Source organism: Leopardus geoffroyi, chromosome A2, assembly GCF_018350155.1.
Source record: "Leopardus geoffroyi isolate Oge1 chromosome A2, O.geoffroyi_Oge1_pat1.0, whole genome shotgun sequence".
NCBI classification, from domain to species: Eukaryota; Metazoa; Chordata; class Mammalia; order Carnivora; family Felidae; genus Leopardus; species Leopardus geoffroyi.
Window position 1 is genome coordinate 109,410,724 of NC_059331.1, and position 12,061 is coordinate 109,422,784.

Genomic DNA, 12,061 nt, shown 5'->3' on the forward strand with positions numbered 1-12,061 from the left:
TCCTTCCTGGTTGTGCTGAGATCTCCCTCTTTTGTACAGTTTAATAGACCAATCAAAAAAAACGCTGTATTAAACATATACTTTTAGTCTTTCACAGGAAAGACCTTCCCAAAATTTTCATGGGCCATCTCCAAGGAATTCTCATTCATCTGTTTCTCCTTCTACTTTGCTGTCCAAGTGACAGAGAAGATGATACAACCTAAGAGACAATTTACTTCCACATGCTATTTTCCCTCTTTCTTTTTTAACCTCGGTATTTTTTCTCCAATGGTGTTTTGCTAACATGCTAATAAGCTCTTTCATATTCTCCAAACAGCTAGTGAATTCAGCAGTATACTTTGCCATTTTAATGAAGAAAAAGAAATAAAAGTGGTTGCTAGATTCATTTTTTCCCTAAACTTGTCAATTCAAACAAATAACTACAGTAATAAGGGAACAAAGTCATAGAAGTCATAACAAGAGAGAAAGCGCAGGAACCCATAAAAGGAGTTTCTTCTGGGCTTGGGTAGATTTCCTCAATTGGATGAAATTTTGTTAAAAAGAAAAACTGAATCCCAAGGAAGGAAGCCTAAGGATGAGGAGTTAAATCTGAATTAAATCACTTACCGAAATAACAACAACAGGATATAAAATGGAAAGATTACTCTCTTCCAGCATATTCACTAACTTCCGGATTTCCTCAAAATCAGAGGTCATAACCTGAAAGACCAGAAAATAAAAGGAAGTGAAAAGAAGTTCTTAAATGATTTAAAAGTTAATTCAAGAATTAAAAGTTAATGAAGGAAAAAATATGGAGCTTTTACATACACATCCAAAATATTTATCAAGCTTAATTTTCACTTTTTGAAAATTTGAAAATTTTTTGAACAACTTTCAAGGATACCCATACGGTCATGTCTATTAAAATTTGAATTCTTCATTAATTCAAACCTGTGTCATCTTATCTGCTTCATACCAAATAAGTGAAAATGGCGTCTACAGAAATATCACCTTCTTCTCATTATGGGAATTAACTTGTGAGAAAATATTTTTTTTTATTTCAAAAATTAAAAAATACAACTTCCAAATACATACTGAATAACACAGCTCATCACAAAAACTTAAACTCAAACAATTAAAAATCAAGAAATAATTATCTTGCACATTACATTTACACAGATCGTCAAAGGCTTTGAACCATTTAAGGTCACTACTTACGTTCACGCAAACGTAACTGTAGCACTGCTCTGACATGATTTGATCAAGATCTCTGCAAGTGTGACATGGAAGTCGAGACGTGACTTTTACATGCTAGGAGAATAAATAATTAAGAAAGAGCAGTTTATAAACTAGATAGAAAGACCAAATCAGAACCTACACTCATGTTAAAAATGAGCATAAAATTTCAACAGACACAAAAAGCCAAAGACCATAAAAAGTCAAAATAATTCAGGCTAAAGTTTATGAAGCTTCCAAGAAAAAGACATCTGAACTACTCCATGACTGATGAATATTATTTTGGTGAACAGAGATACAGATAAAGGAAATAGTTTCAAATAGTAAAGGTACAGGATATATGCAGGGACAGGCAGTACCTTTTTTTTTTTTTCTTATACAAAGGATGTATTTCAGAAAATTCTGGATTATAATCAAATGGTTGGCTAGATGGGAGTTGTTGGATGATTCTGCAAACATGTTAAATTCTATAGTTAGATAGATTCTGCAAAACCTGGAATGACTAGAAGCAGGAAAAGCATTAAGAAATTATTAGTGAGGGAGGAGTCAACATGGTGGACACAGCACTATCAATAGCCAAAGTATGGAAAGAGCCCAAATGTCCATCAATTGATAAATGGATAAAAAAGCTGAAACACATACATACGTATACACAATGCAATACTACTTGGCAATGAGAAAGAATGAAATCTTGCCATTTGCAGCAACATGGATGGAAATGGACGGTATTATGCTAAGTGAAGTAAGTCAGTCAGAGAAAGACAGATATTGTATGTTTTCACTGATAAGAATTTGTGAAACTTAACAGAAGACCATGGGGGGAAAAATAGTTTTAAACAAAACAAACCATAAGAGACTCTTAAATACAGAGAACAAACTGAGGGTTGATGGGGTGGGGAGAGGGGAAATGGGTGACAGGCACTGAGGAGGACACTCGTTGGGATGAGCACTGGGTGTTGTATATAAGCAATGAATCATGGCAATCTATCCTGAAGCCAAGAGCACCCTGTATACACTGTATGTTAGGTAACTTGACAATAAATTATATTTAAAAAATTATTATAATAATCTGAGAGAGAAATAAGACTTGAACTAGGACAATGATAATAAAACAAGAGATGAAGAGATTATTACTAGAGGTGGTCCCAGACTAGATTTAGAATAGCACATATAATACAAAAATTCTCCTAATGAGACTTTTATTCCATAAACTCAATATTCTAATTAACTTCCATTGTTTCCCTCTAATATCAATAAGAACAAAAACTTAATTATTAAACAAGAGGTCTTTTATGTATGTTATTTTAATTCCCCAGAAAGCCACATTTCAATGGTTAATACTGGCATTACATTTACAATGCTTCACAATTTACGATTCTAAAACAGTAGGCCAGTCCCTTAGTAAAACATTAAACTGTGTACTTCCAAGAACATTACATAGTAAGTAGGATTCATCTTAGTTCTATGTAATTTTGACAGAATATTAGAGAAGGGGAAGTAAATGTTTTGAAGTCTTAGCACTGCTACGAATTCAATGGCTTGCAAATTTCAAGACTCTTTTCATTTTAAAATTCTTATTGAGTACCAAGTTCAAGACAACATTAAAAAAATTAACAAAATAGTTCCATTTGCACCAGCCATACACTGATAGTTAAACAGAGAAGAAATTATTGGCTTTCACTGTGCAACGTTAAGTTTGTTCAAGGAATCACATCTTCTAGATATTACAAGGAGATAATTTTCCAGGGATGTCTTATATACCCAAACATTTTCAAAGACATTAATAGCTAACGCACTCCAGATGGACTTTTCAAAGATGTCTGCATAACAGGCAGATTTGCAAAGATAGGGATGTCTCTTCCTAGAGTATATTTGTGCATATTCCAAAAAATAAAGGTAGCCTCCTCTCTGTCCCTGGGGCAGATCCGCTTGACATTCCAGAGGAATAAAGACAACGTCTCTTTTTTTTTTGCCCATGGTCCCTGAACAAATTAAGTGCTTCCCAACATCAACATCTTTAATTTACCTAAACTAGAACAGCACCTAGTGGTAACAGCATTCCCCTGTAGGAATTGCAATATAGACCATCAGTGCAACGCTATATTCTCCTTCATGGTACTGCTGTTAACAAATAGTCTTTCCTCTGACCACAGAGTTAAGGTCTTATGCCAGTATTTAAGATATTAGTGTGAACAGGGGCACCTGGGTGGCTCAGTCGGTTAAGCATCCGACTTCGGCTCAGGTCATGATGTCACGGTCCATGAGTTCGAGCCCCGCCTCGGGCTCTGTGCTGACAGTTCAGAGCCTGGAGCCTGTTTCGGATTCTGTGTCTCCCTTTCTCTGACCCTCCCCTGTTCATGCTCTGCCTCTGTCTCAAAAATAAATAACGTTAAAAAAAAATTTTTTTAAAGATATTAGTGTGAATGTCTGCATACAAGTACTATAAAATTCCTTAGATCCTGCCAAGTTTGACTTAACAGATATGAAATAAAACAATCACATCATGAGATAGTAACTTCAACAAATGTGAAATGTGAATTTTACAAAATGATTTCATTTAAAATTTTCTTTTGCATATACATAAATGAGGTCTAGGATGAAAACATGAGAGACTGATTTAACTTTTGAAGTACTGAAATGGATAAAATTCTTAAGGAAAGGATATGGGGTCCTTGTGCACAGAAACACGAATGTTCTTCCCACTAGCAAATACTTGATATATAGGTATGTTAAATTTAAAACAGTTTCAAGGGGCGCCTGGGTGGCTCAGTTGGTTGAGCGTCTGACTTCGGCCCAGGTCACGATATGGCGGTATGTGAGTTCGAGCCCCACGTCGGGCTCTGTGCTGACTGCTCAGAGCCTGGAGCCTGTTTCGGATTCTGTGTCTCCCTCTCTCTGCCCCTCCCCTGTTCATGCTCTGTCTCTCTCTGTCTCAAAAATAAATAAACATTAAAAAAAAAATTTAAAACAGTTTCAAGACAGGGAGGGGGACAAAACATAAGAGACTCTTAAATATGGAGAACAAACAGAGGATTACTGAAAGGGTTGTGGGAGGGGGGGATGGGCTAAATGGGTAAGTGGCATTAAGGAAATCTACCCCTGAAATCATTGTGGCACTATATGCTAACTAACTCTGATATAAATTTTTAAAAAAATAGTTTAAAAAAAGTCGTTTCAAGAAAAACGGTGTATTGTTCTTAAAACCAGCTACTTGAAAAAGGTAAAAAAAAAAAAAAAAACATCCAAAAATACCACTACCTAGTAACAATTACCCTGAACATTAGCTAAACATCATTCCAACAATACTCTATTAATTCTATTAATATATGCAGTAAGATTGTAGGACAAAAGGATGAAGAAACAAAAGCAATACGGCATTCAAATTCAAAATCAAATACGAAGGTCTTTTTTTAGCTAGTGAGGAAAGAAAATTCAGTAGAGTGAAACTGAAGCAAATGCTGCTAAATCTCAGGTAATTTTTCACTTTCAGAGCCCTAAACTTCTAAACGTTAGGAAGAGGTAGTATGGATAGGATTAAAATACTGGATTTTTGGGGCGCCTGGGTGGCGCAGTCGGTTAAGCGTCCGACTTCAGCCAGGTCACGATCTCGCGGTCCGTGAGTTCGAGCCCCGCATCAGGCTCTGGGCTGATGGCTCAGAGCCTGGAGCCTGTTTCCGATTCTGTGTCTCCCTCTCTCTCTGCCCCTCCCCCGTTCATGCTCTGTCTCTCTCTGTACCAAAAATAAATAAAAACGTTGAAAAAAAAAAATTAAAAAAAAAAAAAAATACTGGATTTTTAATGGCAATGCATTTTATTTGTCGGCATTAGCTGTCCTCCTTCTATGAAAGAAATAGCACATTTTAGCCTGCGCCTAGAGCCTAGTTCTGGTAATCATGTGATTTTTACCCATTTAATAAGATTAAATTCACATCCTATTCTAACACCATAAAACCCACAACCTAGACTTATCTACACTCAAAAGCATTGACTTTTTAAATTTTGTTTAATACTTATTTATTTTTGAGACACAGAGTGCAAGTGGGGGAGGGGCAGAGAGGGAGACACAGAATCTGAAGCAGGCTCCGGGCTGGCAGCACAGAGCCCGACAGTGGGGCTCGAACCCACAAACCGTGAGATCATGACCTGAGCCAAAGTCAGAGGCCCAACTGAGTGAGCCACTCAGGTGCCCCCCAAATCATTGACCTTTTAAACAAAATTTCTCCATTTTTAAGCTCTTCATTTTAATTCCCTTCTTTATTTGATAAACTTTATCTGCAAGTAGTTTCTTTAGTTGGTTTTCCTTTTTTTTTTTTTTTTTTTTTTTTTACAAAAGCCTCAACATCTTTATGTTTCTTGAGTTTTGCTTTTACATTCAAAGAACCTATTACTCGGGAATCAAAGTTGGGTTCGCTCTTCTCTCACAGATTTGTAGTCACTGTTCCACCATCTCCAAGAATTATATACTTATCCTAAAGCTTATAATCCATCGGTCAGTCACCTACTCTCCATTCATTATGTCACCGGCTAGATTCAACATCAGTAGTTCTATTACGAAATACAGTAGACATTATATTTGGTTTTCCTCCTCAATTTTGACTGAAAATTTGGCTGGTGGTTCCATTCTTGGATTCTATATGCATTCCCTCTGAAGTTCACAGACACTGTTTCTTTTTATTTGGCTAGTGAATATTGTTGGAGATGCAAGAGGTCAGGCAGAGTATCCTTTTTTCCTTTAACTTTTGATTTTATTTTCTTACACCTAGGTCCCTATGTGAAGAATTCTTTATGAGGAAATTCAAAATCCTAATCAGAATCAACATGTGTTTAATTGTCAATTTTTATACCTCAGTTTTCCCCAAGTATGCCTGTTAGGTCTTACAGCATCAGTTAGTCATTTCAAGAAAATTCTCTTCAAGCTTCCCCAAGAAGCATTATCCTATGCTGAATGCCTTTATCATCATTCACATCTATTCTCTTTTAGTTATCTTTTACTTAGAACACACTCTAATTATCTCAAGTTTCCCACTATTATAATAACCTGACATCAGCTGTAGTCTATTTTTAATCCATTATTTTTGTTTTAATATTGATTCTTTGAGAGAGAGAGCGAGCATGAGTGGGGGAGGGGCAAAAAGAGAGGGAGACACAGAAACTGAAGCAGGGTCTAGTCTCTGACGTGTTAGTACAGAGCCCCACACAGGGTTCAACCCCACAGACCCCAAGATCATGACCTGAGGCAAAGTTGGACTGCCAACCAACTTAGCCACTCAGGTGCCGCTCTGATCTGTTAAGCAGTTCTAAAACAGTGCTGCTTTAGTCTGAATTTTGTTTCCTCTGATAGTTAATAACTGTATTCATCTTTTGGAATGCCATCTTTGAAGTTTGTCTTTAACCTTTGTGAATTCATTTTTTTAATCTTTTTATGTTTATTTATTTTGAGACAGAATTCAAGTGGCATAGGGGCAGAGAGAGAGGGGAAAGAGAGAATGCTGACCAGGTTCCACACTGTTAGTGCAGAGACCAATGTGGGGCCCAAACTCAGGAATTGTGAGATCATGACCTGAGCTGAAATCAGGAGTCAGATGTGTAACCTACTGAGCCATCCAAGTGCCCCTTGAAGACAAATTTTTACTGAATTGTACCAAAGAAAAGGTATGATAACATTTTAAGGGGTGAGCTGTGGGGTTTCTTTCATATTTTTAAAATCTGATTTGCATGGAGTATGATTTTTTGGTATGAATTGCAGAGTTCCCTAATTATTTTTTCTCACAAGTTGTAGAGTTAAGAATCAGTAGGCACTGAAAAATTTCCCTGCCTCTGCTGCTGTACTACAAAGATTTAAAAGGTTTTCTCTGACTTTTCCCTGACCTTCATTTCAGCACATCCATCGGTTTCTCCCTCAATTAAAATTTAAGAATTTTCGGGGCGCCTGGGTGGCTTGGTCGGTTAAACGTCCGACTTCGGCTGAGGTCATGATCTCGCGGTCTGTGAGTTCGAGCCCCGCCTCGGGCTCTGTGCTGACAGCTCAGAGCCTGGAGCCTGCTTCCGATTCTGTGTCTCCCTCTCTCTCTGCCCCTCCCCCATTCATGCTCTGTCTCTCTCTGTCTCAAAAAATAAATAAATAAATAAATAAATAAATAAATAAATAAATAAATAAAATAAATTTGTTCTACTATTACTTAGTGAATTAAAATTCCAATTAAAAAATAGTCATTCATTAACTAGGGCCTACAAACTAAGAAATGGACACACAATATTCTTACATAAAGTATTAAATAGTAGCATTTTTAAAATACGTTTAAAACAAAGCAAAACAACGCTGCCACTTATTCCTTCCTGAAAGTGACATTCTTAAGAACTGTTTCTAGTTGAGTGTCTTTTTTCTTTTTCTTTTTTTTTTTTTTTTTTTTTTGGTCACACTCCTTTTCCCAACCATAAAGTATTTTCCATGCTTGAGTAAAAAAAAAAAACAAAAAAACAAAAAACCTTAGATTTACCTAAATATAGCAAAGGGGTCTTGGACACCTTTAATAAACAAAGACCACATTAGACAATGCTATTAAGTTGTTTATGAAAATGCTCTACAGCATCATCTTATGCTGTCATTCCTAATGTTTCCACACTCAAACACAACAAACGCAACAATCTCCTGGCTAGAAGAACTCCTTGTTCTGTAAATATTTTGGTTCAAAGAACATTTAAACAAAATTTAAAACAACCTTCCATTATGTTCAGTAAAATTAAAGAGGTATACCAAAAAAACAAAACAAAAAACCATGAAGTACTTTCCTTACATCATGACAAGAATTTAGAAAAGATTTACCATTAACTAAATGCAACCATCTGCATACTAAAAATACTATTTAAAGCATGGCTATTAGGAAGGGAGATGCTTTGTCAAAAAATGTTTTCCATCTCAGGAAGAGTTAAGGATTAACTAAGGCTCAAAGACTTTGGTTCAAGTCCCATGAGTCAGAGGTTCAAAAATGTGTTTCTGAAAAGCCAACCTTCTTTTTACAGAACATGTTGGCTGGATCATGTCTGAATCTGATTCCATTAAATTCTCACCTCCCTCCCGTTCAAACATGGTACTCATGTGGTCATAAACAAGAAATCAGAGCAAGATGCACTTTTTCACTCTGTAGACAATACTTACAATTAAAAGTCTTGTGTTTGCCAAGGGCTATGGCGGGGGTTGGGGGAGTGGGGAGACACTGGTGTAAGGTACAAAGTTTCAGGTCTACAAGATGAATAAGTCAGAGATCTAATGTACAGCACAGTGACCGTAATTAACAATATCGTATTATATACTTGAAATAATTTACTAAGAGGGTAGACCTTTAGAAAAAAACAAAAAAAACATACAAAAAAGTGGTAATTATGTAAAATAATGGATATGTTAATTAAACATGGTGACCATGGTGTATATGTGCATCTTATCATCAATAGATATAATTTTATATATGTAAAAATAATTTTTATTCATCAATTATACCTCAATAAAGCTTAGGAAAAAGTATCTTTGTATACTGCAAATCCTCATTTTTGAAAGCATCTTCTATAACTATGACTCCTGCCAAATGAAGGCTGTGACTGGTCCCTCAGTTCATCCGTCACTGTGTTTATCAGTGGAGTCGCCTCTGATCTGTGAGTGCTGTGTCTGGACCTTCAGTCAGAGGTTAACAGCCCAGAGCCTCTCCTTCATATTTAGTAATCTTCACCTCAGTAACTGCTTTATTAAGGATTTATTATTTTCTAATTTTCAATTGCCAATTCAACTTTACTTCATGGTTATTTTATTCTTTTGTGGAGGTTTTGTCCACTGAGCATTTACTATTTTTTAATTTTTTAAGAATCAGCTTTAAAGCCCGTTTTTGTAGTTAACAGCATGGCCTCTGGAGCCAAGATCCCTGCCCCTAAATCTAGCTGTGCCACTGGCTTTCCATATGACTTTGGGTAAGTTATTTAAGCTTCATGGCTCAGATGAATCATCAGTAAAATAAACACTTCGTTCACTGAATTGATAAGAAAGTTGATTAAATTAGTATATGAGAGTTAAGGTTCAACTTTTCCAGAACTTCTCCCCTATGGTTGGGGTTCCTGGAAAGCTTCAGAGAAAAAAACTATTGGCCAGAGCTTTAAACCAATAAATCTTAACACACCTTTGAGGTGATAAATGATCCAGGTTACCGTTCTCCCATGTTACATATGCTATGGACCTCCCAACATGAACAGTGAGCTGGTACATCATACTAGACTCCTTGTACTTCACAAGCTGCAACCATAAGCCTCAAACTCTAGCCTGTTAGATATACCAAAGAGAGTCTTGACCTTCTGTTACCTTAAGTGCTGGGCAGGCAGGATAGCACTAGAACCATGGTTCTACAATGCCACAATGGTGTTGGACCCCAGTACTTTATCACACCAGGGGAAGGGCTGGTACTCCCTTAATTATGCAGCTTAAAAGCCACACTATGCAAAGACTGGAGTCTAACATGAGCCTTAAGATCCATTTGCAATGCTACATAATACAATGGACAGTGCCTCTGTTCCTGAGTCCATGGACTTTCCCCACTAATCACTGTTCTAGAAAATCTCAAGTCTAGCATGAGTGTTGTCACGTCATTCATCTTTGTTTGCCGGTATATATTTAAAGCATTAATAACTATCCCTGCACCTAGTGCTTTATTAAATGTTTGCTATGATTATTCCACTCCTGATTTAACTTACATATTTAAAGAGCACTTTAACACATCACCACACCTCCATTACCCCTTGACATTTTATGCTTTACATTTAAAGTGTTAACATTTGTAAGAATCTACACTAAATACTTTGAGAAATTATCTTATTGAAGTCACCAAGTACACCTGTGCATATATTATCATGATCCTTACGTTAAGAAAACTGAGGCACAGAAGTCTATTTAAATAACCTGAGATCATAAAACCAGTACAAAGTAGTACTCAGACTAAGATCTACTGGATTTCCAGGCCCATTTACTTAACATCCACAATACATTGGGTATCAGTTTACTCCAAGTGACTATTACCTTATCATGAAAGTCACAAGGCCTTTCTTCAGAGAAAATGATACTATAGATTCCAAAGTCAACCCAAAAGAAATGCTTCATCTGGAGAAAATGATCTGAGTACTAAGAAGTTTAATTGTTGCCACACACAATCTCCTAACTTAGATCATTTTTCTGGGTCCTGCACAGCGAACTAAGTATCTAAGAAAGGTCCTCCAATGCAGGTTCTTAGATTTTATCCTGGAAAAGAATCAAGTAATTGTGGACCACTGCATTCAACACGTGCTGAGTAGTTGGTGATGGTAGCAGAAGGAATTATTGTGGTAACACTCCCTTAATAAAAGTCTACCATTATACACCCCCTCTATTAAAATACTCTTCAGGGGCGCCTGGGTGGCGCAGTCGGTTAAGCGTCCGACTTCAGCCAGGTCACGATCTCGCGGTCCGTGAGTTCGAGCCCCGCGTCAGGCTCTGGGCTGATGGCTCAGAGCCTGGAGCCTGTTTCCGATTCTGTGTCTCCCTCTCTCTCTGCCCCTCCCCCATTCATGCTCTGTCTCTCTCTGTCCCAAAAATAAATAAACATTGAAAAAAAAATAAAAAAAATAAAATACTCTTCAAAGGCCATTACTGTTCTGATTCAAAACTACAAAGATTGAAGGACAGAATATACAGACCCTCATCTCAACAAACCTGAGCACTATCACAACAAATTCAAGGCTCCCATTTTTTTTTTTATGAAATTTATTGTCCAATTGGTTTCCATACAACACCCAGTGCTCATCACAAAAGATACCCTCTTCAATACCCATCACCTACCCTCCCGTCCCTCCCACCCCCCACCAAGCCTCAGTTTGTTCTCACTTTTTAAGAGTCTCTTATGCTTTGGCTCTCTCCCACTCTAACCTCTTTTTTTCTTTTTTTTCCCTTCCCCTCCCCCATGGTCTTCTGTTAAGTTTCTCAGGATCCATGTAAGAGTGAAACCATAAGGTATCTGTCTTTCTTTGTATGGCTTATTTCACTTAGCATCACATTCTCCAGTTCCATCCACCTTGCTACAAAGGGCCACGTTTCATTCTTTCTCATTGCCACGTAGTACTCCATTGTGTATATAAACCGCAATTTCTTTATCCATTCATCAGTTGATGGATATTTAGGCTTTTTCCACAATTTGGCTATTGTTGAGAGTGTTGCTATAAACATTGGGGTACAAGTGCCCCTATGCATCAGTACTCCTGTATCCCTTGGGTAAATTCCTAGCAGTGCCACTGCTGGGTCATAGTGTAGGTCTATTTTTAATTTTTTGAGGAACCTCCACACTGTTTTCCAGGTAGCTGCACCAGTTTGCATACCCACCAACAGTGCAAGAGGGTTCCCATTTCTCCACATCCTCGCCAGCATCTATAGTCTCCTGATTTGTTCATTTTGGCCCCTCTGACTGGCGTGAGGTGATACCTGAGTGTGGTTTTGATTTGTATTTCCCTGATAAGGAGCGACGCTGAACATCTTTTCATGTGCCTGTTGGCCATCCGGATGTCTTCTTTAGAGAAGTGTCTATTCATGTTTTCTGCCCATTTCCTCAACGGGTTATTTGTTTTTTGGGTGTGGAGTTTGGTGAGCTCTTTATAGATTTTGGATACTCGCCCTTTGTCCGATATGTCATTTCCAAATATCTTTTCCCGTTCCGTTGGTTGCCTTTTAGTTTTGTTGATTGTTTCCTTTGCAGTGCAGAAGCTTTTTATCTTCATTAGGTCCCAATAGTTCATTTTTGTTTTTAATTCCCTTGCCTTTGGGGATGTGTCAAGTAAGAAATTGCTG

General features: G+C 37.3%; 1 protein-coding gene across 3 annotated transcripts in view; it reads right to left on the minus strand.

Annotated features, from left to right (window-relative positions):
• Positions 1 to 12,061, minus strand: part of CRPPA (CDP-L-ribitol pyrophosphorylase A) — a 318,326-nt gene that overhangs the window by 148,142 nt on the left and 158,123 nt on the right. For all 3 annotated transcript variants that reach the window (XM_045494985.1, XM_045494987.1, XM_045494986.1), the window contains exons 7-8: positions 1,198 to 1,290; positions 607 to 699 (exon numbers count right to left, since the gene is read on the minus strand). In XM_045494985.1, the coding sequence (XP_045350941.1) occupies positions 607 to 699; positions 1,198 to 1,290 (186 nt within the window). The remainder of the gene's footprint in view (positions 1 to 606; positions 700 to 1,197; positions 1,291 to 12,061) is intronic.